Raw genomic sequence first — 16,512 nt, 5'->3', positions numbered from 1 at the left:
AGATTCAAGTAATGATGAGAGGCCATAGTAAAGGAGAATAATTCATTAGAAAGGATATCACTACAAAAGGGAGGAGTGGCAGATCAAAGGACCAGAGCTTAAAACAGATATGTGGAAGTTCTTGGTCACAGGAAGGTTGATGTTTATATGGAATGACCTTCCAGAGACCATAAAAGGATGCAAACCTGTGGTATGATTCAAAAATGCTTGAGATATATGCAGTTGGGGGGGGGGGGGTTGAGGACAGGTGTTATAGCCTCAACCTATTTGCAGCCACAACAGACTTCAGACTTCTTCTGCAGGTATAGTTGTTTGTATATCATATGGTCTAGCATGGTAGATTCCAGAAGATTTTTTGGTGATTTTCTGAAAGGAATTCCCAAATGTTGAACATGTTTGTCTCGCAGGAAATGTGAATAAGAATGTGTCTATGGTAAAGTTATTTGCTGCTCTTTCAAATTTAAAACGTAATTTTGCAACCATTAAGAATACATGAACTGAAAACCCGTGCTAAAAATGGCAATTACTTTTCTGAGCAGGCTTTGAGAAATATATACAAACTTCATTCTTATCAAAATGCTTAATCATCTATAGTAGTCCCAGTAAAGAATGGTTCAAGAAACAAGACTGATTTTTTTTAAATTGAACGAAAATCCATTTTAGTAAAATGGGGCAAAACAGTAAATTCATTAAATACAATTAGCATTGCATTGCCTCAGAAGTTAGGACAAAGCTATAAAGACTCAAAGATTAAAGATGACTAAGCCTTCCAACCATTTACGCCTTGCCAGTTTCCACCCTTAGACCATACCGTGTCCTCAAGAGAAGCAGTTTAAGAGAAGGTACTATCAAGGTGTAAACGGTCACAAAACTCAGTTGTTGTGAATCTCCTTTGATCATATGAAGGACAAAAATAACATACCAGGACCTAACTTAAAAACTGATATTTTATCAAAAAAATATAAGGTGTTCCGTTTTAAATAGTTCAACTGCATTTCCTCAGATACTCATCCAAGCTTCCAAGCTTGCATTACAAAAGCTTGTTAAAAAAAGCCCATACTGCGTGTGCTTGGGTACACAAACTCAGAACACATGTACTCAAGCTTATGACATTATGAGAAAAAGCAACATAACAAATAAGTTTTTTTTTTTACTTCGTTAATCTAACTCCAAAGCTATAGAGAAACGGCAGTCACCAAAAAACAGTTTAAAGCCTGTTTCATTCTTTCTCCAGAGCGCTGAAAAATCACTCTTCTAAATAAGTATGTATAAGGAGTAAGATCTTGTATTTTGGGGAATACAGGAACAGAGGCATGAGAAACTGACAACTCACACTGTTATATTACAGCAGCTATGATTATGAGCTGAGGTGATCCGAGCAATATGAGACACTACAGCAATAAAAGGAAATAATTATGGATGGTGTGTTGTGCTATGATATGTCATGGAAATAACATCTGTCAGTGTATTAACATTTATGGTCATTTACTAATCCATATGAAGATTATTTCAATAACAGCAAAATGATAAACTTTTGAAATGTCTACTGTTTATTGTGTTTAGAGATATTGTAGCTCAAGTGGTCAATTTTACATAATGATACTAAAATAATTAATGCTGGAATCATAACAGAGTTAGACATTTTCGTGTTTTTCTCTGTTTTAGAATTTTGACAGAATATGCTCAGCCTTGAACCAGCACACTGGTAATAAATGTCCAAAAGTGTCTTGTAAAAATCCGTTGACACCAGTGGGGCATTGTTGTGGAGTATGTGGTAAGTTCATCACAGACCGTTATATATGTCATCATAATGAAAAAATATGTTATATAACAGTAGGAAGAATTATAGATATTTATTATAATTATTTGCTTCTTATAAAAAGCACACATTTCACATAGTTAAAGCTATAGATAGCAAACCAACATGCAATCATTTAACTTCTTCATTCCTGAGCAGCAGGAAACTAATTAATCCCCTTGCTTCTCGAAGTATATTAAGCCAGGAAACCACTTTTTTCCTCAGATTTTTCTCTCAAATCCTGAGTTAAGAGCACACCTCATATGATCTGCAATATCTCACAAACAGTGTGTTACAAAAAACGTAGCATGCAAAGTTGTTCATTAGACAATCGTCTACACATTGATTTTATTGTCAAAAATGTCTCTGGTGAAACTGAATTTATATTGCAAATTTACAAAAGAGAGAAAGATTATATTTTACTTGTCAAAAATAGTAGTACTATAGTCAAACAAAGAGTTATATTTCTATAAGCATGAAAGACAAACAAAATGGTTCAGTCGGGCAATTGCTCAGATTTTGAAGAGCTTTCCAATGGTGTGTCGCAAGACTGGGTAACATCCTGTTGGTTTGTGATATTGCACAATAAATGTAGGTTATACATACATTTTCACAATATTTTGAAAGATCAACATTAATCCACAAAACAGTACGTGTTAGATGGCAAGCATCCTTAATGCTCTGTGTAATATGCAACCTCCGTCTGTAGACCCAGCCTCAATGCTGTCCATAAGATAACAGCGTTTGTCTGTAAGCTACACATCTTTTACACTACTGATGCCAAAAAGAAAAAGCAGGTAATGTTCATAACTGCTTTACCAAACAAGCATTTACATGTCACATGTTTAGTGTCAATTTTCACCGATACCCATGAATTGCATATGCCACCCCCAACATGGCAGCATCATACTCGGTTCTACATAATTAGTATAAATATGGAAAGTGTCATACTTTTCTTAGCTTTTGCAAAAACTATTTAACAACTGCAATCCCATATGAACTGTTTCACTGAGCATACCTTGCAAATCATGCCAGTTTTCAGATGGCACCTTAGTATGTCATGCACACCATGTTACTCACGAGATATGTGGTTCTGTATTAGAAATGTCTTAATATTAATACAGTGTGTCTTAAACAGTTATATCTGTGTCTGCATTTGAATTAACATAGTGTATTTAATATTATTTTTCTTCTAACACCCACTATTTGCACATATCCTTTCTCCAGCATAACAGTACTATCATGGTCCTTTTTGTTTTATTAATATGAAAAAGGATTCATAACTCTCATAATCAGTTGCAAACACTTCCATTAGCTCAAGCCCTGTATATCCACTGTGATGCTTTCACTTACTGGGCACATTGTGGGCGCTGCGAAGAGCACAAACATTGAAACAATACTAATTTCATGAACTTTAATCGTACTTTGACTTAGGAATGGGGTCCATTCCTGTCATGGTATTAGAAACCCAAAAGACTTGCAGAAATTTAAAAGGGACCCTATTGTAATCTTATCAGCATGTAGACACTACCTTACTTCCTAACCCACAATTGAATTTTCAGTAATAATAGTGTGGGTATTAGAGCAGTGGTAACATTATTACAGTGCACCTCGAATAATTATTACATTTATTTTGCTGTGTTTCTCCTGCATAACTGTATTTATCATAATTTGCTTACTAATACCCACTGCTTGCATAGGCACCCCAACATGACAGTGTCACACTCCATTTCTGATTTAAGGAAACTATTTCATAATCTTATAACCTTCTATTAAAAAAACTTTCACTAACTCAAGCCCTGTACATCCCACTGTGGAGACCTACTGTGTCCTGACAGATTGCAAATGTCACCTTACTGTTTAAGAGATATTAGTTTAAATATGAAAATAACGTCAGTGTTAATACATCAAAGACATAGTTCTACATTCTGACTGTGTTTCTCTGACCTAACTGTGCTTAGCAATATTTTTCTAACAACCAATACTTTCCTCTGCTTCCTAACCTGAAAGTATCAAACTCTATGTTTTGGCTTTAATAATTTAAATATGCAAAATATTTCATATTTGCATAGCCTTTTGCAAACACTCTTCACAAAATCAAGCCCTGTACCTCCTATGGTGAAGTTCATTGCAGAGCAATACTATTTTCTGTCAGCATGCAGATGGCACCCTGCTCCATAATGCACGGCCTACCATTTATGAGAATAATGCTAATATAAATACTTTGTGCTTCAAGCATACAGTTGTATATCTGGCTTTGTTCCTCTTACCCAAGCGTGTTTAATATCATTTTTATAACACACATACATGCACTGTCCCAAAAACATGACATTATCATACTCTATTGTTCAATTATTAATGAAAACATTGTTAATACTCCTACTTTTTTGGTAACTTGTCCAGCAATAAGTTTTTAACAATTTAAAGGTGGTACATTATGATAAGGTGATAGCATGACTATGCACATGTACCTTATTTTATCTTATAGAGGCTGCCTTGCTCCAATAATATTATCATGTGTTGGTCACATATTGCTTCCTTGCACAGCATAGCATTTCTACAATATTAGCCTTAAAAATGTACTATTGCTAGCATTTATAATTTGTATCACCCAAACTGATGGTGTAGAGCAATAAAACCCTGTTTATGACCTAGCTGACCCAGATTTGATTAGTGGCTCAGTAACTTCACAGTATGGCAGGAGAGAATGGACTTGTCCATCCTGGGGGAGTGATGGGCCTCAGCTGGTCTTAGCCACTGCTCATAGACACAATCCCCACTGGAAGTTGGTAATGATATCACACAGGTGGGGAATGGTGCTGCAGCAATGTGGGTATGATCACCCAACCCACTGACAGCAGCCCTTGACAACCACACATATGGGAGCATGGCACAAGCTGTTGGAGGTGCAGAGGTGCCCTCTATGGTGATGCAGGTGCACATATCACCATCAAAGGGGAGGAGAGAGGTTAGGCCATTCATAAAAAAAGCAGTCTTTGCTGGGATGATGGCAAGAGCATCAAACTTTCTTTTCTTTTCCTAAATGACAGCCACTCAAGACAGCACTCACCCTAGACTGTCGACAAAAGGTGATACCCTGCACCCATAGTAAATAAATGGGCTTGAGTCTAATTGGGGATGTTTTGACAGTTGTCAAGCACATGGAGAAAAGTACTTGGAAAAAGAATATTAATAACTTGTGGCCCAAATAAACTCTTTATCAGTAGATGTCTTCATGTTACCTGCCATGTTTTACTCTATTTTTTTTGGTAACTACTGTCATGATAGTATTTCATATTTTTTACAACTTTTTCCAAGCACTCTTCAAAAATTCCAACCCCGTACTTCCAGCCATGATTGCTTCACTGTGTAAGCCTACCAGATTATGTCAGCCTGCAGATGTTATCTTGTTCCCTAATGCAGGTCCCACCATTCATGAGGTACTAATATTAGTATTATAATTTTGCTAACCTTAATAAATTGTAGCTAAAACTAAACATTATATCTTTAGATATATTTATCTAATGCAACTTCTCCTTCTGTTATTTTATTATTTTCTTATCTGACAACCACTGATGGCACAGGCCTCCTAAGACAATACCACCTCGCTCCATGTTTGCATTTTTGATGGAACATGGCAAATATTTCATCATTTTCATAGCTGTCTGTATACATGTTTAATTACTTAAGTCCCCCACATCCCACATTGACAATTTTACTGTCTACATATACCAAACCATGTCAGCTTCCACACGGTGGCACTCTACTAGTGCTATGCTGTGCCCATTAATACAATGTAAAACAAGTAAGAAAAATGTTACATTTTTGTAGTATGCATCAGCAATCAGCAATAATCAATTTTTCACTGAAACTAGTCCTTCATCTTTTAGGAATCACCAAAACATAGTATAACCATTATATTTTCATAATCTACACCGACAGTCATCAGTAACTCAGTACTTGCTGCAAGCTGACGTCTTCCAAAAACCCCTACTGTGGAAGTTCAAACAGATAGTTTTTTGTAGCTCACGCCCTCCACTCCCATTTCTCTATTTCTGGTTCTCCCTGCTTTGTTCATCCTTGCTTCACTCAGACTCACTCAGCTGTCCTATCCTAGCCCCAATTTCCACCCATCTAATTTCATCTATATTTATTTTAACCTCATCACACCCCCATATCCAATCAGCCAATCTCCCACCTCAATCCCTCCCACATCTAACACACAATAATCAACCATCCAACCCACTACCATCCTTTATACTTCCCTGCCTTCGCAACCAAGTGAAAACTAAATTCTACCAAAATAACTTAGACTAAAAAAAATATTATATTATTACCCCAATTCTACATGAATAAAATGCCAACATAAAACATATATTCATGTATTCTTTCATCCTCATACTCACAACCCTTCTCCACATTACTTCATACCACAAACATATAATACCAAACAATAAATCACCCACCTATCCTTTCTCCTTTCCAGACCATACCTCCACTCACAATATTCCCATTGCTATCAGTCACTTTAATGTATCCATCACACAATGTATTTCATATAAATACCTCCCTACCCCACACCTCTCACACTTCTCACAAAAAAGTATCAAGATGACATTTATACCTCCCCACCTACTCAGCCACAAAAAAACACAATTGAACTTAAATGGACATATCCACCCAAACCCCAGTCCCAAATTCAATACAACAGACAGTACAAATAACAAAAAAAATTCTCCCTCCCCACATCACTTCCTTAAGACATAACACTATCATCAACATGAACATAAGAAGCCTCTTAAACAAAATCCATGAACTACACGCATCCATCATCCTATACTCACCCAACAAAGCTATCTTAACAGAAACCTGGTTAAAGCCCCATATAAATGACAATGAAATCCTTCCCTGGATATAATATTCACAGACTAGTTAGAACAAAAAAGTGGTGGAAGTGTAGCAATCCTATTCAGACAATGTAAAACTCCAAAGAATCCAATCTGACCCCCCAACCCCAAATAACAGTGAAATACTAACTTGTTCACTCAAAATCAACCCAAATAAACACTTAATTCTAAGCTGAGTCTACATCCCTCCCAGCAATAACCTCTCCAGAATCGAAAGCCTACTCTCCTGGTCATCTTCCACATTTAAACAGGAGACCTTAATTAAGGGAGACTTTAATACAGATTGGCTTACTTGCTCCTCTGACATCCCAACTAATCTCACAAATCTCTATGGATACACACAAATAATAAGCTCACTTACCAGCACAGATAAATGCATGGGCATAGTAAATTCTTAACTGAGCTTTAACCAATAAAATCTCTCTAGTCTATCACTCAGGTTGTCTCCCAGACAGCCTAGGTGACCACTTACCTACATTTCTACTTAGACAAAATAAAACTCCCCAAACCCACTTTATATAGACAGATTAGAAGCTACAAACACTTTTCTGCAACCACCTTAAATCTCTACTGCAGCACTGTGACTGTTCTCCACTATCTCACCTCCACTTTGACTCCACTGTGGAATACTTTAATACTAAATTCCTTGAAATCCTAAACACCCTAGCTCCTATTAGAAAGGTTTGAACTAAATCCAACCACACTGCATGGATGTCCAAGGAAACCAAACAATTACTCAAGGACAGGTATATAAAGCATGGTGCTTCTACCAGACTAACAAAAAACAAACCTCCTTCGAAATTTACCATCACCTTAGAATCAAATTCAAATCCCAAATAAAAAAAGAGAAAAAAACTACTATACTCAAACATAACATACATATCAAAAATAATCCCCCAAAATTCTGGACCAATATAAAAAAAGTCTTCACTCTGGTCAGTCTTTAACTCCAATCCCCGCCACCACCAACACCAAAGACAGCCGCAGAATTCAACACCTTCTTCACCAGCTCAATTCTATCTCTATTAAAAAAAAAAAAGATACCCATCCATTGATTCCACTGCCATCCTCAGCATCTACCATTCCCTTCTCTCAACCCATTCAAACATCTACTATCAGAAACTATTGCAGAAACTAAAACCCACAACCCTCGCAATTGATCAACTCCCTAACGCGTATCTCAAGATAGAAGCTGACACCATAGCCTATCCTGTCTCTATAGTAATCAACAGATCAGTCAGAGAACGGTACATACCTAAAGTATGGAAATCATCCTACATCATACCTTTACACAAAGGAGGAGTCTTAACAGAATTTTCCAGATATAGACCAATTGCCATTCTCTCCCCTTTGTCTAAAATCCTCAAAAAATGTATCCACACCCAGATTATGGACTGCCTTACCTGTAACAATCTGCTAAATAAATCTCAGCATGGCTTTAGACCTAAGCGCAGCACTACAGCAGCCCTAATAATTTTCACTAACACTGTAAACCATCTAAAAATGATGGGCAACAAGTTGTCTCCATCTTCTTAGATATGTCCAAAGCATTCAACAGAGATTCACATCAAACTACTCAATGAGTTAGCATTATTAAATTTATCTCAATCTGCTTTCTCGTGGTTTCACAACTATCTCACCAATTGGCAATAAGCTGTAAAATGGCAAAATGAACTATCCTCACACTTGCCAGTCTCTGTTAGCATCCCACAAGGAATAATCTTAGGTCATACTTCTCTTTACAATATTCACCAATAAACTACCCACAGCAACCAACCTGGCTACCACAATCCAATATGCAAACGACTCAACCCTAATCTGTGCTGCTCCTTCCGTCTCACAACTTGTTGAAAAAAAGGCATAGAATCCTACCTTTCTATACAAAAACTAATACTAAACCTCAACAAAACCAAACTAATTCTATTTGCCAATAAAAAGCCCATCAACCTAACAACAGCTTTCATTATTTACTCAGCCAGTAAGACCAAACTATAACCCATTCCTCAAACCAAACTACTAGGTATCACTATTGATAACAACCTGAGGTATGACAAGCATGTTGCACTAGTCATTAAAAGGACCCATTTCAGACTTGGCTCACTATATAGAGTCAGGCAGTTCCTAACCAACTCATCCAAGCAAGCCATTGCTAGACCCTACCTTCTCTTATTATATGCCTCTCCAATCTATACTAATCTAAAAAAAGCTGACCTAGCCAGGCTGGAGGCATGCTATTACAAAATTGTTAAATTAGCCACTAATTCCTCATATAGATCCCACCACTGTGCAACAGTTCAACAACTAAACTGGCTTGAACTACCTAACCTCCTCTTGCTCCATCAAATCACAGCCACACATACCATAATTACCAAACCCGAAAACTGCCTAGATCTCCACAGTCTCATCCAACCGTACTCTAATCTCAGAGCCCTAAGATCTACAGACAAATCCCTACTAAAGGTCATTAAATCCAATACCAGTTATGGTGACTCATTATATTCCTACCAAATCTCAGAAGCCTGGAACTCCATCCCCCAAAATATCCTTAGCACTACAAACTAAGTCAGTTTTAAACTACTTCTCAGAAACCACCTAACTAAAAACTGTCTCTGTTCATGTACCTCCCCTGGCTAAACTCAATTAAGTGCAAACACTTTCCTGTTCTCTCTCTCTCTGCAACTAAATTCTCTGCTCTCAGTTTACATCTCACAACTAGTATGCCATCACTGCTAGACTAACAATTATATCATCGATGCTGCTGTAACTTAATACATTGTGATACATTAATGCATGTATACAACCCAACACAATTGTTCTGAAACTCTATATTATTGCAGAATCTTATTCCTATATGTGTAGTAATGAAAAAATCTGCAATTCTATTTTCTATTGCAGAACCTTACTCCTATATGTTTTGTACTGGAAAAAACATGATTCTGTTTTTCTTTTACTTCTGTTTTATACTATTGATGATATATTGATAGATAATACTTAGTATTCATGTATTTTGCTAAATTGTCCTTGTCTTTATCTGTGGAGGTTTTCTTCCTGGGCCTCCGCTGAAAATGGGTATTCAGTCCAGTCGGACTATCCTGGTAAACAAATGTTAAATAAACAAATAAATAAATATGAGAATATTACCTACCTCCTTTTTGGTACATCTGGTAACCCCTGCTAGGTAGTGGAAAGAACTGGCCAAGGTAATGCACTGCAGCATGCTGGAAACAGTGGGTGGCATGGCCCAACCCACAATGTTGCAACATAAATAATGCTTCTTATAGTTATGTGCTTCCATTGCTTGCAAACAGTGCAGTGACTGATAACCTTTAATGGTAACAGCAAATGTAATGGATCGGCTAGTGGAAAAAGAAAGGGGCAATAGTAATACATTTTAGCTTGCTATAACAATAGAAAAGCTGTGTCGCCATGAGAACAAACAACAGTATTTAAGCTACTATCTATATATATATATATATATATATATATATATATATATATACAGAGAGAGACAACATTCGTCTTTACATTTTTGAAGTACTAAAAGCTCAAACGACAAAACATCAAACTCATTACATTGACCATTTAAAATACCCAGACTCATAGTGTTACAGAAAGGATTTTTTATGAACAGGTGAAGAGTTGGGGTTAGGGCCAAAAGCAAGTTATTATTTGGGAACTGTAATGTATTAGCAATGGTGGAGCAGGCCCCACCACCTACATCTTACTAATATGTACTAACTGTAACCCTAACTCTGCCCCTAAACCTAACCCCCAACCCTACACCTGAGCTTAGGAAAAACCCTGCCCGTAACACTATTACTACACATGACATCTTGGAACAGAATATATTCATGAACACACACACACACACACACACACACACACACACACACACACACACACACACACACACACACACACACACACACAGACATACAAACAAACACACACACACACACACACACACACACACACACACTGTGTGGGTCAGTAGTACACTGAAGAACCTCTAACCAAACAAGTGACTTGTTCACACCTTTCAGTGGTTCCCATATAGTTGCAGTTTGTGTATTTTCCCATTAGGATGATGGCAGGAAGTTCAAACAAATTTCACTATAAGTCCAAATCGAAACAGGTAAAAGCCAGGGTCTGTACTGAAGCAATGAAATACAGACACTATACACAATTGAATGAGCCTTGCTGAGGGCACTAAAAATCCTATACCTGCAGTATCTCTATTACAGCAATATTTTTATTTATTTACGTATTTATTTTACATTTGTTAACCGGAAAAGTCCGACTGGATACATATCCATTTTCAGCGGAGGCCCAGGGAGAAAAGCTCCACGTTACAAAAAATTTAGTAACACTTAAAATGCAGGTTACAGAGATATCTAGAAAGTTAACAATAAATCAAAGACAAATTCAAATTAAGGTTACATTTAGATAGGAAATAAAAAAAATTGTTGCTGATGGAATAAATATACAGGGAAAACAATCATTTAAGAGAAGTGTGTCTATAAAAAAAGGATTTTCAGTTAGAAAGTAAGGAAGATGAATAAGAGAAGGTATGTTAGGTAAGAAGGAGTTTAATTAGTATGGGCAGAATAGTAAGTTATTTTCCTGATAATGGAAATTAGAGACATATAAGGGAGTAAAGAAATATCTAGTATGAGGGTGTGGGAAAAAAAAGGTAATCACATTTGTGAGCTAAGTTTGGTTTAATAGTTTCTTGGTATATTTTGGGTTAGTCAGGGTTTAGACATGAGCATGACTATTTTATGTCTTACGCGTCTTCTGTGTGGAGATATGCGTGAATGGGCGTACCTTCATTGAAGGTTGTGCATCACAGCCGACAACTTGGCACGTAAAAATCTACTGTCAATCATTAGCGGACCAGAGTTCCGCTGTGGTGACCCCTAACCGGGAAAAAGCCGAAAGACGCAACAACCTCAGTCTGATTATTGTATGGGTTAGTCAGGGTTTAGACATGGACATAGCCAGTCACTGTGCATGTGTGTCTTTAGAGATATTTTGAATTGAGGCAAGGAGCATTTAGTGGTTAGTTCAGCAGTAAGGGAGTTCCATTTTTTTCCAGCAGAGTTGGAGAATAAGGAATCTCCAGCTGAGTTGTTGGCTTTGGTCATTTGTACTAGCATTCTGCTGGATGAGCGGAGAGATGCTAGGTTGATATAGGGGCTAATAATATTAGTCAAAATAGGGGTACTGGTAGTTTGGTAGAGAATTTTATGAATAACTATGAGTTGGTTATAGTATATTTGATTGGTTAGTTCTAGCCAGCCTAATTTGTGAAGATTATGACAGTGGTGGGTTCTGTATGCTGAGCCTGTGGCAAATCTTGCTATATTGTTATAGCAGCTGGTGATTTTGTTGAGGTTTGATTTAGATAGATTAGTGAGAATGGGTGAGGCATAGAGAAGGGATGACAGAAGATGTATGCAAGCTATGGCGGTTCTGGCAGTTGAGGTTAGAAATTTCTTAATCCTATACATGGAGCCTATTTTTTTGTTTACTGTTTTTATGGTTTTGTCTATATGGGCACCGTAATTCAGATTGTTATCAATGATTATAGCTAGTAGTTTAGTGCAAGGTTCAGGAGAAATGATGGTGCCATTGTTAGAAGAGACTGTAATTATTGGTGGTGTTAGCTTATTGGTGGGAGAGAAAAGTAGTAGTTTGGTTTTGTTTGGGTTCAATAAGAGATGACAATTATTAACCCAGTTCTCTACTTTGCTGAAGGTGATTTGGGTTAGGGTTTGTAATTCTGTGAGAGTAGAGGCAGTGCAGATTAGCGTAGAGTCATCTGCATACTGTATAGAAGTTGCCTGTGAGATAACCTTGGGCAGGTCATTGATGAATATAGAGAAAAGGAGGGGACCCAGAATAGAACCTTGGGGTACTCCAAGGGTGACAGGTAAAAGGGGGGATAGATTATTTTTCCACAGGACAGCTTGTTGTCAACCATACAGGTATGAGTGGAACCAGTTAATTGCTGGGTTATCTATGGCAGTAATTTGAGAGAGTCTAAGAGTAGGTTGTGATTTACCATATTGAATGCTTTTGATAGATCAAGGAAAAGGGCAGAGGAGAGCAGGTTTTGATTACGGTTGTGATTTATTGTGTCAGAGAAGGAGAGAAGGGCAGTGGTTGTACTGTGGGCTGGTCTGAAACCATGCTGGGATGAGGCTAGGAGAGAATTGTGAGTAAGGTGGGCTAATAGTTGCTTCTGTATGCATCTCTCCATTATTTTAGCTAAAGGAGATAGAATGGTGATAGGTCTGTAATTAGAGAGTTCAGTGGAGTTTCCTCCTTTATGAAGTGGAATAATATGAGCAATTTTCCAAATGGAGGGGATGTAGGATTCTTGGATAGTACGATTGATTAAGATGGAGATAGGGTAAGCTATTACATTAGCGGCCTTTTGTAGAAACTCTGCAGGAAGTAGGTCGGCTGCCAGGGTGGTATGTTTTTATTTCTTAAGAAAAGATTTGATATAGTCTGTGGGGATAGGCTCAAATTTTAAGGGGGGGGTTCACCTGAGTAGGTGAGATTGTAGTAGAAGAGGAGGGAGATAGATTATTAGCTAGGGACTTGACGGTTTCGGTGAAGAAAGTGTTAAAGGTATTTGCAACAGATTCAGGGTACGGTAGTTGTAAGGTAGCCGAGCGGATAGGGGTAGAAGATTTACCTGGGTGGAGCAGCTTATTCAGACCTGACCAGAATCTTTGGGGCTGATTTTGGTGCTTTTGCTGTAAATTGTAATAGTAGTTTTGCTTGTCTAACACAATAGACCTTTTAGCTTCATTTCTTATTTGTTTGAATGTTATGTGGGCTTGTGAGGATTTAGTGGCTCTCTATGAGGTCCATGCTGTATTTCTAGCAGTAAGTTTTTGTCTAGTAGTATTGGTTAGCCATTGAGCAATTTTGTTTTTGGTTCTGATTCTATGTGTGGGAGCATACCTGTCTAAGATGGCCAGAAATCTGGTGTTGAATTCCGAGACTGCTTGGTCAAGGAGAAGTATTTTAAGATTGGCCCATCTGCATGAGCTTAGATCAGCTTGGAAACTATTTAGGTTAAAGTTCTTTGTATACCTGAGGGTTTTAAAGGTGGTTTGGTGGGGCATGTCATCTCTTTTCCTGATTATGTAGGTTAGGAGGTGGTCGCTCACATCTTCAGGTAGGGTGCCCGATTTGTATAACTGAGGTTTGTTATTTATTAAGATCCAGTCTATGATGCTTTCCTTTTTGTTGGGCTTGTTGATTCTGGTGGGGGTAATAATAGTTTGGGAGAAACCATGTAAGTTAATATGGGGGTGGGGTAGTTTGCAGAACAAGTTGTCCAGTCGATGTTGAAGTCCCCAAGAATGATTGTTTCTTAGGGGTGGGTGGAGGATAACCATTGGAGGGTGCTTTCTAAGGTGTCTATGTTATTGCCTGGAGGAATACAACTGCATACTATATTTATAGATTTGTTTTTGTTAAGTTGGATTCTTGAGATGATTGTTTCTTTGTTGGTAGTTATTAGGTCTTGTGGGGTGCTAATTGTGGATAAATCAAGAGATGGCTACTCCACCTCCTTTTCTACCTTTATGATCCAGTCTTATTATATTGTAGTCAGGGGTAATATTTCATTATCAGGGATAGTGGGTTTGTTTGAGCCAGGTTTCTGTAAGGCAGAATACATCAGGGGAGTGCATGTCCAGGTGTGCATGCAGGTAGTGGAGTTTATTATTTATACTTCTGATATTTAGGTGACAGACTAGAAATTATTTGGGGGCATTATGTGAGCTTCTTATGTTGGTAGGAGTTCTATCTATGGGGTTAGTGGTAGCTGGTGAATTTGGACCAGGGTTAGGATGGATGTCACCGTCGGCTATGAGGTTAGGTAATATACTCCTTATGAGTTTGGTAAACATTAGTAGGAGTTGGTAATAGTTCTTAGTCCTTGGGTTTAAGTATGTAGGTAGTACAGGATGGAGAGGTTTTGGAGTAGTGCAGTAGGTGAGGAGGTGGGGTATTATTGATGGAGGGGGTTGTGTTTGGATATAAATGGTTGTAATTGATGTTGGATGCTGAGAGTTAGGCAGGTAGTGGAATTCATAGGCGGTGAGAAGATAAAGTATTATAAGTGGGGGTATGAGGTAGTACAATGGTTTCAGTTTTGGAGATGAGGAGGGAGTTAGTGGATACATAGTGGCTAGGGTAGTAGATAAATTAAGAGAATATGGGTGTGGTGATAGAGGAGATTGAATGTAGGAGAATTGGGAATAGGGGGATGAGTGTGTAGAAGGATGAGTTGTGATAGGATGAAAGTGGTAAGTGGGAATGGCCAGTTAAGTAGGGGTGTGGTTAGGGTAGTATAAGTTTAGGAGTACTGGGGTAGGTGGGAAATGGGGGCAGGGTAGGGGAGCGGAGTGAGCCCGCAGGGCGAACAGAGTGGGAAGAGCCAGAGAAGGACAAAATGCAGGGAAAACAATCAGTGGAGTGCTGATTGTTAGGGTAAGTTTTAAAAGGAGATAGTGAATTGTGCAGTTGAGAAATATATAGAAGAAGTGGGGTAAAAATGGGTCCATCAGATAGCTATCTATAGTGTATAATGGTAGTTTGAGAGAAATTTGTACAATGGAGAAAGTTTTGCAAGTGGAAAAGACCTGGGAGGAGGGTGCCACGTAGTGGGCAAAGGTTGTACTGCAACCAAGGCCACTTGCAGGGCTTGCAGCTCTAAAGAGGTAGGTTAACACAGGAGTAGAATAAGGAGGCTATGAGAGTGGATACTCTGTTGGTTGGGAGGGGAGAAGGGTTTGGCCGCTGGCTGTCCTGGCTATGGAGTTTACAATATGCACCTGGGGTGGAAATAACAATTGTATCTTTAGGTAACAGTCAGTATAAAATGTCCTTTCTTGTATCCTTTAGGGGAAAGATGCCCAAAGAGGTTTGGCTATGTTCCTTAGCTTGGGGAAGAGGCAGCAATCCTGGACAGGGTAATTAACCCAAGACCTAGTACAGGTCAGGCGGTTGTAGTGCTGGGTACACAAAGGGAGAAGAAAAAGTGGTGATGTAAGCAGTAGGACTAACACACACTATAAGCAAATTACTAGTAAAGACAGTACATTTGAAAATCACATTAGCCAAGAATACACGTTTTTATACTAAATATGCGTTTTAGTTAGTACAAGCATGTGCAAGGTAGATGCAGTTTCTAGTGAGACTTTAATGCAGTAAGTTCTAATTTTCAGCTTAGCAATAACACTACAGGCCCGCTAAAATAAACAGTTGAAGAGTACATTAAATGACCAATGGTCTAACATTCAGCTTAACAACAACTCTAAAAGACCACTAAAATAAAGCAGTAGGAGAATACACTAAGCGACCAAATGTCAAGCATTCAGCTTAACAACAACTGTACATGTCCGCTAGAATAGAGCAGTAGAAGAAATACATTAAGCGACCATTCATCGCATGATGCAGATTACAGTAGCCCAGAATTGAGAGAGTGATGTTAGTTGCTTGAATGCGTGTTCACTGAAAACTGCTTAAATTCTCTTGTTCATTAAATACTGCTAGTGCTCTCTTGTTAAGGAAAGAACCCCTATGTACTTATTACTGTTTAACTAAGGCCAGTAAAACATGAACGCTAAACAAAAGTTCAGCGTTCTAGCCAAGGGTTTAAATGCAGTTATAACGCTCCGTTTTATCATACACAGTTGTAGACCAGACTACAGAGCAGATCTCTAACACGGTGTAATCATGTTAAAGTAAATACCGCTACCTTTTAGAGAGTGAATC

The 16,512-nt window shown here is 38.1% G+C and overlaps 1 protein-coding gene across 1 annotated transcript in view; it reads left to right on the top strand.

The window, feature by feature from the left end:
* Positions 1 to 16,512, top strand: part of AMN (amnion associated transmembrane protein) — a 151,748-nt gene that overhangs the window by 97,116 nt on the left and 38,120 nt on the right. The window contains exon 7 of the mRNA XM_044073589.1: positions 1,666 to 1,774. Within this exon, the coding sequence (XP_043929524.1) occupies positions 1,666 to 1,774 (109 nt within the window). The remainder of the gene's footprint in view (positions 1 to 1,665; positions 1,775 to 16,512) is intronic.

Source organism: Protopterus annectens, chromosome 6.part0 (assembly GCF_019279795.1).
Source record: "Protopterus annectens isolate FY-2018-M chromosome 6.part0, PAN1.0, whole genome shotgun sequence".
NCBI classification, from domain to species: Eukaryota; Metazoa; Chordata; order Ceratodontiformes; family Protopteridae; genus Protopterus; species Protopterus annectens.
Note: the sequence above shows the minus strand (reverse complement) of the source record. Positions and strands in the feature narration are given on the sequence as shown.